Source organism: Salvelinus fontinalis, chromosome 16 (genome assembly GCF_029448725.1).
Source record: "Salvelinus fontinalis isolate EN_2023a chromosome 16, ASM2944872v1, whole genome shotgun sequence".
In the NCBI taxonomy this organism is placed as follows: domain Eukaryota; kingdom Metazoa; phylum Chordata; class Actinopteri; order Salmoniformes; family Salmonidae; genus Salvelinus; species Salvelinus fontinalis.
Window position 1 is genome coordinate 53,112,425 of NC_074680.1, and position 26,584 is coordinate 53,139,008.

The window sequence follows — 26,584 nt, forward strand, 5'->3', positions numbered from 1 at the left end:
AGACGCAGAGCACCCTACCCCCCCTAGACCATAGTACCCTAGACCATAGTACCCTACCCCCCCTAGACCATAGTACCCTAGACCATAGTACCCTACCCCCCCTAGACCATAGCACCCTAGACCATAGTACCCTAACCCCCTAGACCATAGTACCCTACCCCCCCTAGACCATAGCACCCTAGACCATAGTACCCTAACCCCCTAGACCATAGTACCCTACCCCCCCTAGACCATAGTACCCTAGACCATAGTACCCTACCCCCCCTAGACCATAGTACCCTACCCCCCCTAGACCATAGTACCCTAGACCATAGTACCCTACCCCCCCTAGACCATAGTACCCTACCCCCCCTAGACCATAGTACCCTACCCCCCCTAGACCATAGTACCCTACCCCCCCTAGACCATAGTACCCTAGACCATAGTACCCTACCCCCCCTAGACCATAGAACCCTAGACCATAGTACCCTAGACCATAGTACCCTACCCCCCTAGACCATAGTACCCTAGACCAGAGCACCCTACCCCCCCTAGACCATAGTACCCTACCCCCCCTAGACCATAGTACCCTACCCCCCCTAGACCATAGTACCCTACCCCCCTAGACCATAGCACCCTACCCCCCCTAGACCATAGTACCCTACCCCCCCTAGACCATAGCACCCTACCCCCCTAGACCATAGTACCCTACCCCCCCTAGACCATAGTACCCTACCCCCCCTAGACCATAGCACCCTACCCCCCCTAGACCATAGTACCCTACCCCCCCTAGACCATAGTACCCTACCCCCCCTAGACCATAGTACCCTACCCCCCCTAGACCATAGTACCCTACCCCCCCTAGACCATAGTACCCTACCCCCCCTAGACCATAGTACCCTACCCCCCCTAGACCATAGTACCCTAGACCATAGTACCCTACCCCCCCTAGACCATAGTACCCTACCCCCCCTAGACCATAGTACCCTACCCCCCCTAGACCATAGTACCCTACCCCCCTAGACCATAGTACCCTACCCCCCCTAGACCATAGTACCCTACCCCCCCTAGACCATAGTACCCTACCCCCCCTAGACCATAGTACCCTAGACCATAGTACCCTACCCCCCCTAGACCATAGTACCCTACCCCCCCTAGACCATAGTACCCTACCCCCCCTAGACCATAGTACCCTAGACCATAGTACCCTAGACCATAGCACCCTACCCCCCCTAGACCATAGTACCCTACCCCCCCTAGACCATAGTACCCTACCCCCCCTAGACCATAGTACCCTACCCCCCCTAGACCATAGTACCCTACCCCCCTAGACCATAGCACCCTACCCCCCTAGACCATAGTACCCTACCCCCCCTAGACCATAGTACCCTACCCCCCCTAGACCATAGTACCCTACCCCCCCTAGACCATAGTACCCTACCCCCCTAGACCATAGTACCCTACCCCCCCTAGACCATAGTACCCTACCCCCCCTAGACCATAGTACCCTACCCACCCTAGACCATAGTACCCTACCCCCCCTAGACCATAGTACCCTACCCCCCCTAGACCATAGTACCCTACCCCCCCTAGACCATAGTACCCTACCCCCCTAGACCATAGCACCCTACCCCCCTAGACCATAGTACCCTACCCCCCCTAGACCATAGTACCCTACCCCCCCTAGACCATAGTACCCTACCCCCCCTAGACCATAGTACCCTACCCCCCTAGACCATAGTACCCTACCCCCCCTAGACCATAGTACCCTACCCCCCCTAGACCATAGTACCCTACCCCCCCTAGACCATAGTACCCTACCCCCCCTAGACCATAGTACCCTACCCCCCCTAGACCATAGTACCCTAGACCATAGTACCCTACCCCCCCTAGACCATAGCACCCTACCCCCCTAGACCATAGTACCCTACCCCCCCTAGACCATAGTACCCTACCCCCCCTAGACCATAGTACCCTACCCCCCCTAGACCATAGTACCCTAGACCATAGTACCCTACCCCCCCTAGACCTTAGTACCCTAGACCATAGTACCCTAGACCATAGCACCCTACCCCCCCTAGACCATAGTACCCTAGACCATAGTACCCTACCCCCCCTAGACCATAGTACCCTACCCCCCCTAGACCATAGTACCCTACCCCCCCTAGACCATAGTACCCTAGACCATAGAACCCTACCCCCCCTAGACCATAGTACCCTAGACCATAGTACCCTACCCCCCCTAGACCATAGCACCCTACCCCCCTAGACCATAGTACCCTACCCCCCCTAGACCATAGTACCCTACCCCCCCTAGACCATAGTACCCTACCCCCCTAGACCATAGTACCCTACCCCCCCTAGACCATAGTACCCTACCCCCCCTAGACCATAGTACCCTACCCCCCCTAGACCATAGCACCCTACCCCCCCTAGACCATAGCACCCTACCCCCCCTAGACCATAGCACCCTAGACCATAGTACCCTACCCCCCCTAGACCATAGCACCCTACCCCCCCTAGACCATAGCACCCTACCCCCCCTAGACCATAGCACCCTAGACCATAGTACCCTACCCCCCTAGACCATAGTACCCTAGACCATAGTACCCTACCCCCCCTAGACCATAGTACCCTACCCCCCCTAGACCATAGTACCCTAGACCATAGAACCCTACCCCCCCTAGACCATAGTACCCTAGACCATAGTACCCTACCCCCCCTAGACCATAGTACCCTACCCCCCCTAGACCATAGTACCCTACCCCCCCTAGACCATAGCACCCTACCCCCCCTAGACCATAGCACCCTACCCCCCTAGACCATAGCACCCTACCCCCCTAGACCATAGTACCCTACCCCCCTAGACCATAGCACCCTACCCCCCCTAGACCATAGTACCCTACCCCCCCTAGACCATAGCACCCTACCCCCCCTAGACCATAGTACCCTACCCCCCCTAGACCATAGTACCCTACCCCCCTAGACCATAGCACCCTACCCCCCCTAGACCATAGTACCCTACCCCCCCTAGACCATAGTACCCTACCCCCCTAGACCATAGTACCCTACCCCCCTAGACCATAGTACCCTACCCCCCTAGACCATAGCACCCTACCCCCCCTAGACCATAGTACCCTACCCCCCCTAGACCATAGCACCCTACCCCCCTAGACCATAGTACCCTACCCCCCCTAGACCAGAGTCACTGCTCTCGATTTGAAGGGATTGGACAGGTGTATGATCCACCTACCTAGCTTATCCGACGTCAAGTTGGAGAGTTCCCCACATTTCCTCTTGGATATACATGAAGGTTTTTAGGGAGCAAAAGGAGGCTCAGAATTCAGCATCAGATTCGCCAGTGAGATTGTCACTGTCCTTGGGTTCCACACATACACACAGCTGCATGGATCACAGGGTCCACAATGCAAACATTGTAATACACTGCTGTTGCGTGGTTCAACTAGTCATTGTCCACCGCCACACAGTCCACCATGCATATACAGTACATTGATCTCAGGGGAGGAGGAGGAGGACAACAGGGCTTTGGCTTGTGATAGATCAGACCCTCTCACCTGTAGCATAGTAACCAGCGTGTCCAGGGCCAGAAACCACCCCTATAACCCATAGAAAGATACAGTAACCCATAGAAAGATACAGTAACCCATACAGTAACCCATAGAAAGATACAGTAAGCCATACAGTAACCCATAGAAAGATACAGTAAGCCATAGAAAGATACAGGTCCCGTGTGGCTCAGTTGGTAGAGCATGGCGCTTGCAACGCCAGGGTTGTGGGTTCAATTCCCACGGGGGGACCAGGGTTCAATTCCCACGGGGGGGACCAGGATGAATATGTATGAACTTTCCAATTTGTAAGTCGCTCTGGATAAGAGCGTCTGCTAAATGACTTAAATGTAATACAGTAACCCATAGAAAGATACAGTAAGCCATACAGTAACCCATAGAAAGATACAGTAAGCCATACATTAACCCATAGAAAGATACAGTAACCCATACAGTAACCCATAGAAAGATACAGTAAGCCATACAGTAACCCATAGAAAGATACAGTAACCCATACAGTAACCCATAGAAGGATACAGTAAGCCATACAGTAACCCATAGAAAGATACAGTAAGCCATACAGTAACCCATAGAAAGATACAGTAAGCCATACAGTAACCCATAGAAAGATACAGTAACCCATACAGTAACCCATAGAAAGATACAGTAACCCATAGAAGGATACAGTAAGCCATAGAAAGATACAGTAACCCATAGAAGGATACAGTAAGCCATAGAAAGATACAGTAGGTGGACATTTTGCCATATTGCTTATACCTATCCAATCCTCCTCTCAGATTGACTCCAGTGCCTTGGTAAGTGTCGTTTCTGGACTGGGCCTGTGTGTGCTGACTCAGGAGGGGAACCAGTGTGTCGCCCTCTAGTGTTTTTGGTTAGAGATTAACATCAGAAAATGGATCCTGAAGTTACACACAATTTAAAGGAGAAATGCACTTCCTGGTTTGGCCACGTTTTTCATCGATTCTCATTAAGATATGCTAGCGGCCATGACTGAAGGTAAACAAACTGTTGTCACAAAGTTAGAAGCACAGAATCGTCTAGAATGTCATTGTATGCTGTAGCGTTAGGATTTCCCTTCACTGGAACTAAGGGGTCCGAACCATGAAAAACAGCCCAAGACATTATTCCTCCTCCGCCAAACTTTACAGTTGACGCTATGCATTCGGGCAGGTAGCGTTCTCCTGGCATCCGCCAAACCCAGATTCGTTCATCGGACTGGCAAATGGTGAAGCTTGGTTCATCACTCCAGAAAATGCGTTTCCACTGCTCCAGAGTCCAATGGCTTCGAGCTTTACACCACTCCAGCCGACGCGTGGCATTGCGCATGGTGATGTTAGGCTTGTATGCAGCTGCTCGGGCCATGGAAACCCATTTCATGAAGCTCTAGACTAACCGTTCTTGTGCTGACGTTGCTTCCAGAGGCAGTTTGGAACTCGGTAGTGAGTGTTGCAACCGAAGACAAACGATTTTAACACGCTACGTGCTTCAGCACTCTGCGGTCCTGTTCTGTGAGATTGTGTGGCCTACCACTTCGCGACTGAGCCATTGTTACTCCTAGACGTTTCCACTTCACAATAACAGCACGTACAGTTGCCCGGGGCAGAAATTTGATGAACTGACTTGTTGGTAAGGTGTTGTCTAATGATGCACCAGGTGGGCAGGGTTTGCACATTTTAGACTATTCCATTGGTCCTCCTTAACGAGAGGTCTCCGTCATAGCGAATTCGCCCAGTCTTTCCCCAGAAAACATGGTGCCACCATGTATTAAAAGGCAAAAGGGGGCATGAATTGTTGACGTGATTGTAATCCAAACCCTCAAGTAAGTCATGACTCAGTCATTTACCGAACTCTTGTTTTGGAACGAGACTGAGTTTATGACCCAAAATTATCCTATTTTAAACTTTGTAGTCAATTTTGCCATTTAGAAATGAAAGATTGTGACTCATAGTGATGTCACATAGGCTGTTTTAAAAATGGAGGAGTTCTAAGGGGCAGTTGACCTTTAAAAAACAATAGACGCGGAGACTTTTATACATGGGAGTTGTACGCATACTGGGATATGTTTTTATTTCATATTCAGCAGCACAATAAAAATAAAATAAACATTTAATCCTGAAAATGTAAACATGTTAGATCTCATTGCGCTGAATTGGTGTGGTGTTTGGATAAATTGCACAAATATTGAATAATCTAGTTGAGTTTAATGACTAAAATATGATGCAAACTAGAGATTACATTCTGAATTCTTATACGATTTATTTTTTTATTTTACTAGGCAAGTTAGTTAAGATCAAATTCTTATTGTCAATGACGGCCTAGGAACAGTGGGTTTAACTGCCTTGTTCAGGGGCAGAACGACAGATTTTTCAACCTTGTCATCTCGGGGGATTCGATCTTGCAACCTACCGGTTACTAGTCCAACGCTCTAAACCACTAGGCTACGCTGCCGCCCCAATATAGAGATTACAATCCAAATTCTCATTCCTGAATATGCAGTCAACAGTTGAGCAGATCCAGTGATTCCACTGTTGCCTTGTGGCTCCAGTATCGCGTAGATCGACAGATAGAATCCCTTTGTTGCTGCCGATATTGATATTGATTGCATGAATTTGGTCTCGCCAACCGTTGTCTTTATCCCCCATTGAATGCCGGTATAGAATATGTATTTAGAGAATGTATAAAATGTATTTGAAGGACGAAGTAGCATGCATTCGAATACCTGAGTTGCCATGTCTTGTTTTTGCTATGTCGTAACTAACGTTCATATGTTGTTATTATTGACCAACTACTGAGAAAGGGGCCACTATCACAATAAATACAACTATTGACGATTATAAGACCAGATGCGCAGATTGATTGATCGGTAGACTAACTACTGTATCTGTGAGGTAATATAGCTCTTCGATTCAACCACTCGCTAAGGGATTTTAAATCGGGATTTTAAAGTGTCACTTTTATGTAGCTAGTTCCTGCACTTTCTCATAAAAAACAACAATGTTAATGACTACATTTGATGACTACATTCCTTTACCAACACCACACCAATGTGGTGTTGGTAATAGCCGCATTGCCTTAAAGTAGACCTAGTTAAAAGGGTGTGTCGAACTGTACAACAGGTGTACCTTTTGAAAGTACGAAGCTGAGTTTACAGCAACAGACCTTGCGGATCTAGCAGTGCCATATGTTAAATAAATCTACTTTGTGGGAAGATACTGTAGATGAGACAACAAAAAAATTATATATATATTTTTTTTTCTATTTTGGGTTTTGTACCATGTTTGACATTTATCTTTGTACAGTTATACACACACACAGAGGTGTTAGCTCACAATACTGAGATGTAGTATTCTGTACGAACTTGACAAATACCAAATGTCCACGTGGGGAATCAATAAAACTAGACTTGGACACTTCCCGGCCTGAGTTAGCCTGTAACCATTTATACATACAGTCCATTCTGCAATGCAAACAAGTGCCTTTGTTTTCCCTCTGTAGACAAAATCTAATATGACATTTATTATTATTATTATTATTAATAGTTTTAAATTGTTACTTTTTTTGTGTACTTGACTCAAGTTATTCCCTTTTCTATAACACAATAACATTTTATATATTCATCTGTCTGATAATAAAGTGGTATTAATTGTATTTTCTCTTGGTTCTTTATCTCTTGTGTTGTGTTGTTGCCTCCATAGAATGACAATTGTATTATATACATTACCAGTCAAAAGTTTGGGACACACCTTCTCATTCCAGGGTTTTTATTTATTTGTACTATTTTCTACATTGTAGAATAATAGTGAAGACATCAAAACTATGAAATAACACATTTGGATTCATGTAGTGACCAGAAAAGTGTTAAATAAATCAAAATATATTTATTATATTTGAGATTCTTGAAAGTTTTGCACACTCTTGGCATTCTCTCAACCTGGAAACCATTTCAATGAACATCTGTGCCTTGTTAAAAGTGAATCCAGGCTGGATCACATCCGGCCGTGATTGGGAGTCCCATAGGGTGGTGCACAATTGGCCCAGCATCGTCCGGGTTTGGCCGGGATAGGCCGTCATTGTAAATAAGAATGTGTTCTTAACTGACTTGCCTAGTTAGATACATGATAAATAAAATAAAAATGAGATGTGTGGAATTTCTTTCCTTAATGCGTTTGAGCCAATCAGTTGTGTTGTGACAAGGTAGGGGTGGTATACTGAAGATAGTCCATATTATGGTAAGAACAGCTCAAATAAACAAAGAGAAACGACAGTCCATCATTACTTCAAGACATGAAGGTCAGTCAATCTGGGGGAACTTTGAACGTTTCTTTATGTGCAGTCGTAAAAACCATCAAGCGCTATGATGAAACTGGCTCTCATGAGGACCGCCATCAACTGTTCAGAGACTGCGTGAAGCAGGCCTTCATGGTCAAGTTGCTGCAAAGAAAACACTACTAAAGGACACCAATAAGAAGAAGAGACTTGCTTGGGCCATAAAACACGAGCATTGGACATTAAATTTGAGATTTATGGTTCCAACCTCCGTGTCTTTGTGAGACACAGAGTAGGTGAAAGGATGATCTCCGCATGTGTGGTTCCCACCGTGAAGCATGGAGGAGGAGGTGTGATGGTGTGGCAGTGCTTTGTGTGTGACACTGATTTATTTAGAATTCAAGGCACACTTAACCAGCATGGCTACCACAGCATTCTGCAGCGATACGTCATCCCATCTGGTTTGTGCTTAGTGGGAATATATTTTGTTTTTCAATAGGACAATGACCCAACACACCTCCAGGCTGTGTAAGGGCAATTTGACCAAGGAGGAGAGTGATGGAGTGCTGATGACCTGGTCTGCACAATCACCCGACCTCAACCCAATTGAGATGGTTTGGGATGAGTTGGATGGCAGAGTGAAGGAAAAGCAGCCAACAAGTGCTCAGCATATGTGGGAACTCCTTCAAGACTGTTGGACAAGTATTCCACGTGAAGCTGGTTGAGAGAATGCCAAGAGTGTGCAAAGCTGTCATCAAGGCAAAGGGTGGCTACTTTGAAGAATCTAATATCTATTTTGATTTGTTTAACACTTTTGGTTACAACATGATTCCATATGTGTTATTTTATAGTTTGATGTCTTCACTATTATTCTCAAATGTAGAAAATAAAGAAAAACCCTTAAATGACTAGGTGTGTCCAAACTTTTGACTGGGACTGTAGATGGGGTGCCCCCTCGTACCTCCTGCCTGGTGTCTTCTGTGTTGGTTTCAGCCCCCTCGTACCTCCTGCCTGGTGTCTTCTGTATTGGTTTCAGCCCCCTCGTACCTCCTGCCTGGTGTCTTCTGTGTTGGTTTCAGCCCCCTCGTACCTCCTGCCTGGTGTCTACTGTGTTGGTTTCAGCCCCCTCGTACCTCCTGCCTGGTGTCTTCTGTATTGGTTTCATTTGACATTTTGATGTCAGAGTGCCTGGATGTTGCTTGGGTTGGTTGCGACCTTTGCAACCCACCTATAAATTAAACTAGGGGAAAGACTGTTTTGTAGTTATATGCGATTACACAGGGAATACACATCTAACATCTAATAGGAAACGGTGGTGACATTTATTTTGGCACGTTTCGGATGCTATTTGAGAAACCAGAACAAGTGTAAAAACGATTTGTGAGTGAAATCAGTGTCAAGTATCAAGGCTCCAAGTACAGTAAACTGTAAAATGATACTTTGTAACTACCCACTGTCCGCTCTGCTCTGATTGGCTGTTTACATTAATAAGCGCAATTCAATTGGAATATATTTCCTGTTTTTTTTTTTCTCTCTCTCCTGATTTGACAGTTGACATTTATCCCAAACTTGCTGTAGGGAAACAGTGAAATTATTTCAATTTTATTTGACATTTTTACCGTTTTCAGCTATCTTTCTGAAATAGTCTGACATACAGTATAACTACTGTTTTAGTAAACATTTGCTGCACGGTTATCACTTCCCCTCGTCTTTAACCTCTCATTTCAAGGAAACATAAAGGTTCGTCTAAAGAGTTTATCCTATTTAGTGAAGGTATTGGTCTCTGACCTTTGGGAATGCTGTAAATAGACGGAAAGAGAAGGAGAGTGGAGCGGGCTCGGGTGTTCAGCCGTGCTCTACTCCAGACTACCCTCCCTCTCAACAGTTTACACGTGTTCTTGACAGGGAAGTCGCTCTGTCACGAAGATGGACTTAACCCTAGACGAGGCTCTCAAAAGGTCCGAAGAGAGCAAGGCAGAGTAGAGAGCGTTCTGGGTTTAAAGTTGTAAAACAAACAAGGTTAGGAGTTTATTTTGTGCTCCCGAGAAGGCGCAGTGGTCTAAGGCACTTCGTCACAGTGCTAGAGGCGTCACTACAGACACCCTGGTTCGATTCCAAGCTGTGTCACAACCGGCCGTGTTTGGGAGTACCATAGGGCAGCGCACAATTGGCCCAGCGTCGTCCGGGTTAGGGTTTGGCAATCATTGTAAATAAGAATTTGTTCTAAACTGACTTGCCTAGTTAAATAAAGGTTACACACAGTAATACAGAGCGAGACAGAACAGGCACGCACACACACACCCTTCTTACACATACACAGGTTATTTTTCAACCCCTTCCTATATATATATGTCATTGCTCTCAACACACACATATATCCAGAGAAGTACCACTTAAACAATATCAATACAGTACTTGGAACCATGCCTATCAAAATACCCCATAAATCAAGTTTGTTGAAATAGCTCTATCATCACATTTGAACCAATATGACATTTAGACCTATCTGTAAACTACATATTTTTCCAGGAAGGATCTGTGGCAAAAAAAAAAAAGTAGCCTACATGACTATTGCGTATTTGATTAACTAACTAACTTAATCAAATCAGCTCCAAACAAAATTAGTTTCTTATTAAAATTAGTGAAGACCCACCACGTGAACGCGCACTAGAATCGCGCGTTCAAATATTTGCTCCCGTGTGCTCGTTCAGGTTGTTAGACCAGAGACCAGTCAGCGACTCTTCAGCTCCAGCTAGCAGGATTACCTCTTGTCAGTGTGTCTCTGACAACGCTATAGATAAATATGTCAAAGTTGGAGCAGATCCTTGTTCTCGACCCCCCCTGTGACCTCAGATTTAAAGGTAAGTGCATTTTACCTTTACATTTTTTAATGTATTTTTTGTGTTTGAAATCTCCGAGACAAGCCTGTAATTGTCGGATGATTTCACATTCCCCTTCGGTTCGTTTCGTAGCTAACGCGTTGGGCTGGCCACCAGCGCCATTTTGTTCGGGAAAGGAGACAGGCCGCTGTGTGAATCACCGTACTGTAAGTGACGTGGTCAACCAGCGTGGGGTTTTGGCTTCTTGACATAAACTGGCGAATCGTTTTGCCTCTGACTGCATGCCATCTTTCCCGTTTCTTATGACAAGACTGTCCAGATAAGGAATACCTGGGGCGGATAGGTTAACGTTTACTAGCGCAGAAGTTTAAAACTTGCTAACCAATATACTAACATACAAGGAGGACATGCAGTTAACCAACTAGCTAAAGGTGTCCTGCTTGTGAAGTAGTCATTGGTGGTTATACTAGCTAGTTAGGTATGTAACTAACGTATTTTAAATCAGTCATTTGGTTGGTGAATGGTTGCAACGTTTGAACGTAGTTAGGTAGCAAATGTTAACGTTAGCCGTTCTAACTATCTTGTCGTTTATTGCACTTATTAAAAAAACAAGTCGGAATAAACATTTACAAACAAACCGAAAATAAATGTATTTTATGCACTCAGCTGCTCAATCGGTGCTTTCTGTGCTATCGCACCGGTTCGTTCAGAGGGCGAGGTTCTCCACCTAACGTTACATGGTTCTTCTGAGGTTTAACGGGCGGTTGGCATCCAATTTGTTGCATTACCGCCACCTACTAGACTGAGGTACAAACTAACTCCCTTATACTTTGCTTGAAAAACAAAAATTTACAAAATATATACCCTACCATCTAACACTACTCTCACCAATTTAAAAAGTGATATAAAATTAACACCACACTACTCCACTAATTAAATGTATTTTCTTCCTACCTCATGCCATCATCCTGTAACCCTTCTGACACCGAACCCAAACCAGCTGCGCGCCTGCGCTATCGTGCATAAATGTATTTTGCCCCCCCCCCCACCACCAAACGCGATCACGACACGCAGGTTAAAATATCAAAACAAACGCTGAACCAATGACATTAATTTGGGGACAGGTCGAAAAGCATTAAACATGTATGGCAATTTAGCTAGCTAGCTTGCACTTGCTAGCTAACGTTAATTTGTCCTATTTAGCTAGCTTGCTGTTGCTAGCTAATTTGTCCTGGGATATAAACATTGAGTTGTTATTTTACCTGAAATGCACAAGGACCTCTTCTCCGACAATTACTCCACACAAAAAACGGCCAACCGAATCGTTTCTAGTCATCTCTCCTCCTTCCAGGCTTTTTCATTGTTGAACTTATATGGTGATCCATCTAAACTTTCATTGTATTACCACGACAACCGGCAACAAAGTTCGTCTTTCAATCACCCACGTGGGTATAACCAATGAGGAGATGGCACGGGGGTACCTGCTTCTATAAACCAATGAGGAGATGACTTTCAGCGCGATCTGCGTCAGAAATAGGAACGACTTCTATTTTAGCCCTTGGCGTCGTTGGCGCAATAATTGAATAACATGGATTTCTACATTTATTTTGCGACGCTCGCGCACGCGACGTTTCCGGTCTGGTCAGCATGTGACGTCAAGTCTAGCACACCTAAATACCTCTCTGCAGATGCCACCACCACCACCTCTATTTTCTGTGACTTCCGTTCCATCTCTGCAGTACAGTGGAAAACCATTGCTATAAATGCTAACAATCCAATCTTACCAAAACGTATAACTTTTGGTACTATCCCTCTGTACTGGTATATCTCTACTACTCTCACCACTCCTCCCCTTTGACCCATCTTCCTGTACTTTCTTCACTGCCTCAGCATATGACAACTTCTGCATTACTCTAACCCTGGAAACCTCAACCTGCCTCTCTCTCACAGGGGACATTTCTGATCCCCAGCCCCATAGGCACCCCTACAATTAACACATTCTACTACTTGCCCCAATACTACACATTCCTTTGTCTCATGCCCTTCTGCACACTTCTGACACCTTGAACCCTCCTTCCTACACACTGCTGCCACATAGGAACACCTTGGACCCTCCTTACTACACACTGCTGCCACATAGGAACACCTTGAACCCTCCCTCCTACACACTGCTGCTACATAGGAACACCTTGGACCCTCCCTCCTACACACTGCTGCTACATAGGAACACCTTGGACCCTCCCTCCTACACACTGCTGCCACATAGGAACACCTTGGACCCTCCTTACTACACACTGCTGCCACATAGGAACACCTTGGACCCTCCTTACTACACACTGCTGCCACATAGGAACACCTTGGACCCTCCCTCCTACACACTGCTGCTACATAGGAACACCTTGGACCCTCCCTCCTACACACTGCTGCCACATAGGAACACCTTGGACCCTCCCTCCTACACACTGCTGCTACATAGGAACACCTTAGACCCTCCCTCCTACACACTGCTGCTACATAGGAACACCTTGGACCCTCCCTCCTACACACTGCTGCCACATAGGAACACCTTGGACCCTCCTTACTACACACTGCTGCCACATAGGAACACCTTGGACCCTCCTTACTACACACTGCTGCCACATAGGAACACCTTGGACCCTCCCTCCTACACACTGCTGCTACATAGGAACACCTTGGACCCTCCCTCCTACACACTGCTGCCACATAGGAACACCTTGGACCCTCCCTCCTACACACTGCTGCCACATAGGAACACCTTGGACCCTCCCTCCTACACACTGCTGCTACATAGGAACACCTTGGACCCTCCCTCCTACACACTGCTGCTACATAGGAACACCTTGGACCCTCCCTCCTACACACTGCTGCCACATAGGAACACCTTGGACCCTCCTTACTACACACTGCTGCCACATAGGAACACCTTGGACCCTCCTTACTACACACTGCTGCCACATAGGAACACCTTGGACCCTCCCTCCTACACACTGCTGCTACATAGGAACACCTTGGACCCTCCCTCCTACACACTGCTGCCACATAGGAACACCTTGGACCCTCCCTCCTACACACTGCTGCTACATAGGAACACCTTGGACCCTCCCTCCTACACACTGCTGCTACATAGGAACACCTTGGACCCTCCCTCCTACACACTGCTGCCACATAGGAACACCTTGCACCCTCCTTACTACACACTGCTGCCACATAGGAACACCTTGAACCCTCCTTACTACACACTGCTGCCACATAGGAACACCTTGGACCCTCCCTCCTACACACTGCTGCTACATAGGAACACCTTGGACCCTCCCTCCTACACACTGCTGCCACATAGGAACACCTTGGACCCTCCCTCCTACACACTGCTGCTACATAGGAACACCTTGGACCCTCCCTCCTACACACTGCTGCTACATAGGAACACCTTGGACCCTCCTTACTACACACTGCTGCCACATAGGAACACCTTGGACCCTCCTTACTACACACTGCTGCCACATAGGAACACCTTGGACCCTCCCTCCTACACACTGCTGCTACATAGGAACACCTTGGACCCTCCTTCCTACACACTGCTGCTACATAGGAACACCTTGTACCCTCCCTTCTACACACTGCTGCCACATAGGAACACCTTGGACCCTCCCTTCTACACACTGCTGCCACATAGGAACACCTTGGACCCTCCCTTATACACACTGCTGCCACATAGGAACACCTTGGACCCTCCCTTCTACACACTGCTGCCACATAGGAACACCTTGGACCCTCCCTTCTACACACTGCTGCCACATAGGAACACCTTGGACCATCCCTTCTACACACTGCTGCCACATAGGAACACCTTGGACCCTCCCTCCTACACACTGCTGCTACATAGGAACACCTTGGACCCTCCCTCCTACACACTGCTGCCACATAGGAACACCTTGGACCCTCCCTCCTACACACTGCTGCTACATAGGAACACCTTGGACCCTCCCTCCTACACACTGCTGCTACATAGGAACACCTTGGACCCTCCCTCCTACACACTGCTGCCACATAGGAACACCTTGGACCCTCCTTACTACACACTGCTGCCACATAGGAACACCTTGGACCCTCCTTACTACACACTGCTGCCACATAGGAACACCTTGGACCCTCCCTCCTACACACTGCTGCTACATAGGAACACCTTGGACCCTCCCTCCTACACACTGCTGCCACATAGGAACACCTTGGACCCTCCCTCCTACACACTGCTGCTACATAGGAACACCTTGGACCCTCCCTCCTACACACTGCTGCTACATAGGAACACCTTGGACCCTCCCTCCTACACACTGCTGCCACATAGGAACACCTTGGACCCTCCTTACTACACACTGCTGCCACATAGGAACACCTTGGACCCTCCTTACTACACACTGCTGCCACATAGGAACACCTTGGACCCTCCCTCCTACACACTGCTGCTACATAGGAACACCTTGGACCCTCCTTCCTACACACTGCTGCTACATAGGAACACCTTGTACCCTCCCTTCTACACACTGCTGCCACATAGGAACACCTTGGACCCTCCCTTCTACACACTGCTGCCACATAGGAACACCTTGGACCCTCCCTTATACACACTGCTGCCACATAGGAACACCTTGGACCCTCCCTTCTACACACTGCTGCCACATAGGAACACCTTGGACCCTCCCTTCTACACACTGCTGCCACATAGGAACACCTTGGACCATCCCTTCTACACACTGCTGCCACATAGGAACACCTTGGACCCTCCCTCCTACACACTGCTGCTACATAGGAACACCTTGAACCCTCCCTCCTACACACTGCTGCCACATAGGAACACCTTGGACCCTCCCTCCTACACACTGCTGCTACATAGGAACACCTTGGACCCTCCCTCCTACACACTGCTGCTACATAGGAACACCTTGGACCCTCCCTCCTACACACTGCTGCCACATAGGAACACCTTGGACCCTCCTTACTACACACTGCTGCCACATAGGAACACCTTGGACCCTCCTTACTACACACTGCTGCCACATAGGAACACCTTGGACCCTCCCTCCTACACACTGCTGCTACATAGGAACACCTTGGACCCTCCCTCCTACACACTGCTGCCACATAGGAACACCTTGGACCCTCCCTCCTACACACTGCTGCTACATAGGAACACCTTGGACCCTCCCTCCTACACACTGCTGCTACATAGGAACACCTTGGACCCTCCCTCCTACACACTGCTGCCACATAGGAACACCTTGGACCCTCCTTACTACACACTGCTGCCACATAGGAACACCTTGGACCCTCCTTACTACACACTGCTGCCACATAGGAACACCTTGGACCCTCCCTCCTACACACTGCTGCTACATAGGAACACCTTGGACCCTCCTTCCTACACACTGCTGCTACATAGGAACACCTTGTACCCTCCCTTCTACACACTGCTGCCACATAGGAACACCTTGGACCCTCCCTTCTACACACTGCTGCCACATAGGAACACCTTGGACCCTCCCTTATACACACTGCTGCCACATAGGAACACCTTGGACCCTCCCTTCTACACACTGCTGCCACATAGGAACACCTTGGACCCTCCCTTCTACACACTGCTGCCACATAGGAACACCTTGGACCATCCCTTCTACACACTGCTGCCACATAGGAACACCTTGGACCCTCCCTTCTACACACTGCTGCCACATAGGAACACCTTGGACCCTCCCTTATACACACACACACATGCCCATAAGCTCGACACCTGTAACATCTTAATGTATTCGGCACATACGCTCGTACAGGATAACTTATATATCCTAACTTCATATTGTCGGGCAAGGACTCGACGTCAAAGCTCAAAAGTGCAGACAATGACTCTTCTGTTTCCCCACTCTCGTCACCCTGTCTGCGTCGCATCAAACGACAAGCATCACATACACCGGGAATCTTTCCCCCCTCAGCTGGTCAACTTTTATATCACTCCTTTCATTGGTGCTCTTTTCTTGAGAGCGAAACAACTCACTTTTCTTGCCCCCTGTTTGTTTTACTCCGAGCGCCCTTCTCCCTCTGACCAACAGAAACAAACAATTATCACTAGACCACTTATGGTTACCCTCGCCGATTCCACATTACCCAACTCTTTTTTTAAATTTTCTTCCACCCAGCATGAATCCACAAATGGATCAGCTTAAAGGCAAGAGTCCACTTTTTCCATAAACTTCACTTAACGCTGGGCCTGGGTGTTACTAATGACCTGGACCAGAGCTAGCCGTGCCCCCTGGTAGCTCTGGTCCTGGGTGTTACTGATGACCTGGACCAGAGCTAGCCGTGCCCCCTGGTAGCTCTGGTCCTGGGTGTTACTGATGACCTGGATCAGAGCTAGCCGTGCCCCCTGGTAGCTCTGGTCCTGGGTGTTACTGATGACCTGGACTAGGGGGCAGGTCATCAGTAGGGGCACGGCTAGCTCTGGTCCAGGTCATCAGTAACACCCAGGACCAGAGCTACCGGGGGACACGGCTAGCTCTGGTCCATGCCCTCTGATACGTCTTCTGATCAGTCAGCCCAACTTCTGACCATCAGTCACAAGATGTTTTATTTACCCCCTTCAACAAATTAAACCCGAGGCTCACTAACTGCTTTCTGGAAGACTCAAGGACAACGGTAGGAGAGCATGCAACAATTTTAGGAAAATAAATTGCATGTCAGGTAATTGGCCAGCTCTCTCCCTTCCCAGGCTCAATGAGAAGGTAAATGGGCCATGTCAGGAGAAAACATGCATCTTCTCTTTAACCTCAACACCAAATGACAAACATAATGTAAATGTAATTGTGTTTAGGTAGTTAGGGTGTAAGTAGCAAGACTGCTGGCTCCAATACCATACCACTTGTGTGTTGACGCAAACTAGGATTATAATGACTTCATTTTTTAAACTCTCGTGACGAGTATGTGACCCTGAAAAGGTTAGTAGCTCAGTACATTCTCTCTAGGAGGATGGACCTGTACAGCCTAGATCCTGTCTAGGAGGACGGACCTGTACAGCCTAGATCCTGTCTAGGAGGATGGACCTGTACAGCCTAGATCCTGTCTAGGAGGATGGCCCTGTACAGCCTAGATCCTGTCTAGGAGGATGGCCCTGTACAGCCTAGATCCTGTCTAGGAGGATGGCCCTGTGCAGCCTAGATCCTGTCTAGGAGGATGGCCCTGTGCAACCTAGATCCTGTCTAGCGATCTAGCCTAGATCCTGTCTAGCCTAGATCCTGTCTAGCCTAGATCCCGTGCAGCCTAGATCCTGTCTAGGAGGATGGCCCTGTGCAGCCTAGATCCTGTCTAGGAGGATGGCCCTGTGCAGCCTAGATCCTGTCTAGGAGGATGGCCCTGTGCAGCCTAGATCCTGTCTAGCGATCTAGCCTAGATCCTGTCTAGCCTAGATCCTGTCTAGCCTAGATCCCGTGCAGCCTAGATCCTGTCTAGGAGGATGGCCCTGTGCAGCCTGTATCCTGTCTAGGAGGATGGCCCTGTGCAGCCTGGATCCTGTCTAGGAGGATGGCCCTGTGCAGCCTAGATCCTGTCTAGGAGGATGGCCCTGTGCAGCCTGGATCCTGTCTAGGAGGATAGCCCCGTGCAGCCTAGATCCTGTCTAGGAGGATGGCCCTGTGCCGCCTGGATCCTGTCTAGGAGGATGGCCCTGTGCAGCCTAGATCCTGTCTAGGAGGATGGCCCTGTGCAGCCTAGATCCTGTCTAGGAGGATGGCCCTGTGCAGCCTAGATCCTGTCTAGGAGGATGGCCCTGTGCAGCCTAGATCCTGTCTAGCGATCTAGCCTAGATCCTGTCTAGCCTAGATCCTGTCTAGCCTAGATCCCGTGCAGCCTAGATCCTGTCTAGGAGGATGGCCCTGTGCAGCCTGGATCCTGTCTAGGAGGATGGCCCTGTGCAGCCTGGATCCTGTCTAGGAGGATGGCCCTGTGCAGCCTGGATCCTGTCTAGGAGGATGGCCCTGTGCAGCCTAGATCCTGTCTAGGAGGATGGCCCTGTGCAGCCTGGATCCTGTCTAGGAGGATAGCCCCGTGCAGCCTAGATCCTGTCTAGGAGGATGGCCCTGTGCCGCCTGGATCCTGTCTAGGAGGATGGCCCTGTGCAGCCTAGATCCTGTCTAGGAGGATGGCCCTGTGCAACCTAGATCCTGTCTAGCGATCTAGCCTAGATCCTGTCTAGCCTAGATCCTGTCTAGCCTAGATCCCGTGCAGCCTAGATCCTGTCTAGGAGGATGGCCCTGTGCAGCCTAGATCCTGTCTAGGAGGATGGCCCTGTGCAGCCTAGATCCTGTCTAGGAGGATGGCCCTGTGCAGCCTAGATCCTGTCTAGCGATCTAGCCTAGATCCTGTCTAGCCTAGATCCTGTCTAGCCTAGATCCCGTGCAGCCTAGATCCTGTCTAGGAGGATGGCCCTGTGCAGCCTGTATCCTGTCTAGGAGGATGGCCCTGTGCAGCCTGGATCCTGTCTAGGAGGATGGCCCTGTGCAGCCTAGATCCTGTCTAGGAGGATGGCCCTGTGCAGCCTGGATCCTGTCTAGGAGGATAGCCCCGTGCAGCCTAGATCCTGTCTAGGAGGATGGCCCTGTGCCGCCTGGATCCTGTCTAGGAGGATGGCCCTGTGCAGCCTAGATCCTGTCTAGGAGGATGGCCCTGTGCAGCCTAGATCCTGTCTAGGAGGATGGCCCTGTGCAGCCTAGATCCTGTCTAGGAGGATGGCCCTGTGCAGCCTAGATCCTGTCTAGCGATCTAGCCTAGATCCTGTCTAGCCTAGATCCTGTCTAGCCTAGATCCCGTGCAGCCTAGATCCTGTCTAGGAGGATGGCCCTGTGCAGCCTGGATCCTGTCTAGGAGGATGGCCCTGTGCAGCCTGGATCCTGTCTAGGAGGATGGCCCTGTGCAGCCTGGATCCTGTCTAGGAGGATGGCCCTGTGCAGCCTAGATCCTGTCTAGGAGGATGGCCCTGTGCAGCCTGGATCCTGTCTAGGAGGATAGCCCCGTGCAGCCTAGATCCTGTCTAGGAGGATGGCCCTGTGCCGCCTGGATCCTGGCTAGGAGGATGGCCCTGTGCAGCCTAGATCCTGTCACAAAATAACTATATAGGAGTTGACAACTGTCTCAACCGTTCTTTCTGAATTGAATTTGAACACAGGCTCAAGGCTGTGCAATAACACACTGTGTTCTCTAGGAGATTAGGATGTTAATTGGTTAGCCACCGAAATACATTTTGACCGGTCATGCTTATCGGTTTATAGGTTAATTTGAATAATTGTGTGGAATTTAAATTGCCGCGTTGTGTATTTTCGTTAGTCCTCATGCATTTTGTTTATCACCTGTCAGACAGCATACAGAGCCTAGTTTGAGGAGAGGAATACCACCTGTCTCCGACAGCATACAGAGTAGCTCCTCAGTCTCTCGTCTACTGGAGTGAAGCCTGCTTTTAGAAGCCCCAGTCATTGTTCAACAAATATCACTTCTAAATGCAATCGCTTGTTAACTTATGGCCACGATTTTAAAATTATTTTCTTCTCAATCTCAACTTGAAAAGCGTGCCTTCCATTTGCATGCGTAGGCGATAGCCTGGCTGCCGTCGACTATTTACCAGTGGTTCACCCACCACTTTGCAATGGGAGCTTGAGGCAGTATATTTGTTTGCAACGAGGCGTGTCTTACCTTGCTTCAACGTAGCCTTGTGAAAATCCATCCGTAGAAATGAGGAGGCAGTTATTATAGACTTCCTCGTGCCATTAACCAGCATTTCTCTCCTGTTCTATTGCTTTTCATATCAGCTTTATTTTGTAGTACAGAAGACAAAGGCACAATCCCGGTCCTAGTATCAACCCGTCCCGGTCCTGGTATCAACCCATCCTGGTATCAACCCGTCCCGTCCTGGTATCAACCCGTCCCGGTCCTGGTATCAACCCGTCCCGGTCCTGGTATCAACCCGTCCCGGTCCTGGTATCAACCCGTCCCGGTCCTGGTATCAACCCGTCCCGGTCCTGGTATCAACCCGTCCTGGTATCAACCCGTCCCGGTATCAACCCGTCCTGGTATCAACCCGTCCTGGTCATGGTATCTACCCGTCCTGGTATCTACCCGTCCTGGTATCTACCCGTCCTGGTATCAACCCGTCCTGGTATCAACCCGTCCTGGTCCTGGTATCTACCCGTCCTGGTATCTACCCGTCCTGGTCATGGTATCAACCCGTCCTGGTATCAACCCGTCATGGTATCAACCCGTCCTGGTCATGGTATCAACCCGTCCTGGTATCAACCCGTCCTGGTCCTGGTATCAACCTGTCCTGGTATCTACCCATCCTGGTATCAACCCATTGTAGTTGCTATTTGATTCCCCCTCTTTCTAAATTTCTAATGGAGATTTCCATCTGTCAGATATGGATTGAGTTTAATTAGCTGCTTCACCGGCTCCGATGCTCGTCGGATGTGGCAGGGCTTGCAGACTACTACGGACTAAAAAGGGAATCTCAGCCGCGAGCTAAATGACTTTTACTCGCACTTCGAGGCAAGCAACACTAAAGCATGCATGAGAGCACCGGGGGCCCCCTCAGGGGTGTGTACTTAGTCCCCTCCTGTACTCCCTGTTCACCCACGATTGCTCCATCACCATCAAGTTTGCCGACAACACAACGGTGGTAGGCCTGATCACCGACAACGATGAGAGATTCTCCATTAGTCCTGAGCTAGGCTTAATCTGTGTCTGGGAAACTGCCCCTCGCTGACTGGAACAGATTGCTGGGCAAGAAGTTCAAACGCAAAATAAAATAACATTTTTAGGATGTTTAGTCCCCTCTACCCATGCTGCTGTTAAAAACGAATGGTTCTGTGACGTTCCTGTCCTTAACCCATTGGTCCCGTGGTGGGCTAACCCAGTGCCCGTGGTCCCGTGGTGGGCTAACCCAGTACCCGTGGTCCCGTGGTGGGCTAACCCAGCACGTCCAGGCCTAATCTCACTTCGCTGTGGTGATCAGTGTATTGAGTAGGTCATAGTAATCTAGAAAAACGTTGGTTATTGATTAATGTTAGAGGGTTGATGAATGGTCATTGATCCTGAAGCAAAAAAAAAAACAGAATCCTATTTGCAATTCCTCAGCTTGTCTCTAAGCAAGAGGATGTGATCATAGGTTGAATTGGGTCTACCTGTGTTGTCATATAGGCCCCATCAGTATCAAACTAAACCCAAGCTTTCCGTGGGAGTATAACCAAACGCATGACTGAAATGCTGTTCCATGTTCCTCAGATCTTGTTGTTGATGTTGTTGTTTCTGATTTTGATGGAATAATTTCCTCCCTAGGTGTGGATGGAACAGCAGTGACGACTGTGAGGAGCGTAGTGGCACTAGAGGTGGAAAACGAGCGTAGAACCATAGTAGGTTACTTGAGTGAGTCAGAATGCTGTTTGGTGCAATGACAGACATAGACCCTGTCTTTCAGTATATCATCTGATCTGAAACAGTGTTATGGTCAAGCCAGGTCATGGCAAAACATGCCCTAATGAACCTATCAGCTGGGAAAATGGATACACAACAACCTCCATTCAGCTCTGCAGGGCTAACTAATCACAAATTCATCTGAGATTGGTGTAATTTGACTTGGCATCCAGCTGTGTTGACAACATGATGGAACATCACCCCATCAAGGACTGTGTTGGCACGATACTGGCTGGTTAAAGCTGGACCGTGTTGGCACCATGCTGGCTGGTTAAAGCTGGACCGTGTTGGCACCATGCTGGCTGGTTAAAGCTGGACCGTGTTGGCACCGTGCTGGCTGGTTAAAGCTGGACCGTGTTGGCACCGTGCTGGCTGGTTAAAGCTGGACCGTGTTGGCACCGTGCTGGCTGGTTAAAGCTGGACCGTGTTGGCACCGTGCTGGCTGGTTAAAGCTGGACCGTGTTGGCACCTTGCTGGCTGGTTAAAGCTGGACCGTGTTGGCACCTTGCTGGCTGGTTAAAGCTGGACCGTGTTGGCACCGTGCTGGCTGGTTAAAGCTGGACCGTGTTGGCACCGTGCTGGCTGGTTAAAGCTGGACCGTGTTGGCACCGTGCTGGCTGGTTAAAGCTGGACCGTGTTGGCACCGTGCTGGCTGGTTAAAGCTGGACCGTGTTGGCACCATGCTGGCTGGTTAAAGCTGGACCGTGTTGGCACCATGCTGGCTGGTTAAAGCTGGACCGTGTTGGTACCGTGCTGGCTGGTTAAAGCTGGACCGTGTTGGCACCGTGCTGGCTGGTTAAAGCTGGACCGTGTTGGCACCATGCTGGCTGGTTAAAGCTGGACCGTGTTGGCACCGTGCTGGCTGGTTAAAGCTGGACCGTGTTGGCACCGTGCTGGCTGGTTAAAGCTGGACCGTGTTGGCACCATGCTGGCTGGTTAAAGCTGGACCGTGTTGGCACCGTGCTGGCTGGTTAAAGCTGGACCGTGTTGGCACCGTGCTGGCTGGTTAAAGCTGGACCGTGTTGGCACCGTGCTGGCTGGTTAAAGCTGGACCGTGTTGGCACCGTGCTGGCTGGTTAAAGCTGGACCGTGTTGGCACCGTGCTGGCTGGTTAAAGCTGGACCGTGTTGGCACCGTGCTGGCTGGTTAAAGCTGGACCGTGTTGGCACCTTGCTGGCTGGTTAAAGCTGGACCGTGTTGGCACCGTGCTGGCTGGTTAAAGCTGGACCGTGTTGGCACCGTGCTGGCTGGTTAAAGCTGGACCGTGTTGGCACCGTGCTGGCTGGTTAAAGCTGGACCGTGTTGGCACCGTGCTGGCTGGTTAAAGCTGGACCGTGTTGGCACCGTGCTGGCTGGTTAAAGCTGGACCGTGTTGGCACCGTGCTGGCTGGTTAAAGCTGGACCGTGTTGGCACCGTGCTGGCTGGTTAAAGCTGGACCGTGTTGGCACCGTGCTGGCTGGTTAAAGCTGGACCGTGTTGGCACCGTGCTGGCTGGTTAAAGCTGGACCGTGTTGGCACCATGCTGGCTGGTTAAAGCTGGACCGTGTTGGCACCATGCTGGCTGGTTAAAGCTGGACCGTGTTGGTACCGTGCTGGCTGGTTAAAGCTGGACCGTGTTGGCACCGTGCTGGCTGGTTAAAGCTGGACCGTGTTGGCACCATGCTGGCTGGTTAAAGCTGGACCGTGTTGGCACCGTGCTGGCTGGTTAAAGCTGGACCGTGTTGGCACCATGCTGGCTGGTTAAAGCTGGACCGTGTTGGCACCATGCTGGCTGGTTAAAGCTGGACCGTGTTGGCACCGTGCTGGTTGGTTAAAGCTGGATCATGCTGGCTGTTAATGTCCTTATAGGAAACAGCAGACCAGCTGTCACAAGATGGACAGAGAGCAGCAGTGGCCTAATGATGGTAGCTAATGTCTCCCCGTGGATTTTACTCTAGTCAGTCAACCTGATTCAACAAATCAGGTCACAAAGGCTGCATTTACACAGGAAACCCAATTATTCGGCAAAAGATCTGATCCGATTGATCAAAAGACAAATTAGTGTCAAAAGTTCATAATTCAGTTGACTGTGTCCAACGCAATCATAGTTCATCCATCTCCAATATGGAGAGCATGGGATCTCCTCTCCATATGATATTACCTGAGCTAAGGGAACCTTAAATTGGTTTAATCAATTAGGATTTGGCTTATAGCCTCGGAAAGCGTTACGTAGTGCAATGGCCTGTTTATGTACTGTTGGTGTATCGAATGACTCTGACAAGTCTTGATCCTAGGTGTTGCATCCATTTACACCTTTTTAAAGGGGCAATCCGCAGTTGAAACAATAACAAAGTGTTATTTTCCCCCTCCCAACACCAACAAATGGGCTATAAATACTAGAGGTCGACCTCTAATAAATACACAGCGTTACCACTTTGTTTGCCTTGGCCAGAGGGACAGTGTGTAGTAGACTGTATACAACGGTTGTTACTATTAGTAGCCTACAGTTGATCAGACTGTGAAAAAATGGTCTTGTTTTCATCCCGTAAAAGCATGTCAAATCGCTAATGTTTTGCTGTAGGCTTCAACAACGTTTATGTAAAGACTTTTTGCTTGTCGGAGAGTGTCTTATCACCAGGGTTGGGTAGGTTACTTTAATTTCTAAATGTAATCTGTTACTAGTTACTTGTCCAAAATTGTAATCGACAACGTAACGTTTGGATTATCTAAACTCAGTAACTTAATCTGATTACTTTCCCCTTAAGAGACATTGGAAGACAGAAAATGTTCCTTCAAACACATTTGGAGTCATAGTGGTCTCTGACTGCTGGTCAGACTCGCTCGGGCTGAACAAACTTAAAATTGCGCCTTTTTTTCAATGCTGAATTAACTGTAATTTGAGAAAACAAAGGTGTCGGTGTAAACTCGGCAAAAAAAGAAATATCCCTTTTTCAGGACCCTGTCTTTCAAAGATAATTTGTAAAAATCCAAATAACTTCACAGATCGTAAAGGTTTAAACACTGTTTCCCATGCTTGTTCAATGACCCATAAACAATTAATGAACATGCACCTGTGGAACGATCGTTAAGACACTAACAGCTTACAGACGGTAGGCAATTAAGGTCACAGTTATGAAAACTTAGGACACTAAAGGGGCCTTTCTACTGACTCTGGAAAAACTCCAAAAGAAAGATGCCTAGTATCTGTAGTATTTCTTATTAAACTAAATCAAAAGTGGTGAGGTGCTGCCACACCTAATTGGAAAAGGCGGGGGGGATACCCAGTCAGTTGTACTTGAACTGAAATGTGTCTTCCGCATTTAACCCAACCCCTCTGAATCAGAGAGGTGCAGGGAGCTGCCTTAACCCCACTGTTCCCCGGGGCGCTGAAGACGTGGACGTCGGGGAACAGTGGGGTTAACTTCCTTGTTCAGGGGAAGAACAACAGATTTTTTTTACCTTGTCAGCTCGGGGATTCGATCCAGCAACCTTTCGGTTACTGGCCCAATGTTCTAACCACTAGGCTACCTGCTGCCCCAAAAGTGCTGAGGTAAATGCCAGACGTTTTCTGGGCGGCCATGCTGACGATCCAGGATCTCAATAGGATCATTTTAACCACGTTTTCAGGCTTTATAGTGTTTGTTTACATTTACTTTGTTTAGAGACGTTGGATTAAATAGCTAATATTTGGTTTGTGATTGGGTATAACAGAACTAAGCTAATGAGGCATTAAAGTGGACGTGTACCTATTAACCAAAATCTAAATTTTAGAAACGTTTTACGTATACAGTCCTATTAGGAAACTTACTATTAAGGAACTTACACAACTGTCCATAACTTAAATCTGCAATATGTGCCTTTTTTGAGCGACCTGGCAAAATTCACACAGAAATGCAAGTTATAGATCTGTCATTCTCATTGAAAGCAAGTCTAAGAAGCAGTAGATCTATTCTATGTGCACTATTTCTATGTTTTCTTTGCCCTAGCATTAAACAGCTGGTTGAGTTTGTGAAACACTGCTCTAGGCTATAGTTGCTTTGTTTTGTCACATGAACTGACATTAGGCCAATTTATTTGAATTTTAGCAACCAGGAAATGGCGGTGTGATTTCTGCATAGTGCATGTTAAATAATCAAACATCTGATTTGGTTTAGAATTAAAACGGGTATGGATACAACGACATGAACCGATTTGAAACAACAAACAAAAAAATAGCAGAAATCTTTTGTTTATTTGAATACAAAGTTTGAATTTGGCTAAATAGATACACTTACCCTATTCTTCAAGAATCAATAGGTGTGTATATATATGATTAATTTATAAGCCCAAAAATGGATGTAACAAATCCAGAAAAAAAAAGTGATAAATTACAACCTCGTATTATACAGTGAGCTGTCTTGTTAACCCAGAGT

At 48.3% G+C, this 26,584-nt stretch overlaps 1 protein-coding gene across 1 annotated transcript in view; it reads left to right on the plus strand.

Moving 5' to 3' along the window:
• Positions 1-10,537: 10,537 nt before the first annotated feature.
• Positions 10,538-26,584, plus strand: part of LOC129813341 (vesicle-associated membrane protein-associated protein A-like) — a 27,656-nt gene continuing 11,609 nt past the window's right edge. The window contains exon 1 of the mRNA XM_055865707.1: positions 10,538-10,693. Within this exon, the coding sequence (XP_055721682.1) occupies positions 10,636-10,693 (58 nt within the window). The 5' untranslated portion in view covers positions 10,538-10,635. The remainder of the gene's footprint in view (positions 10,694-26,584) is intronic.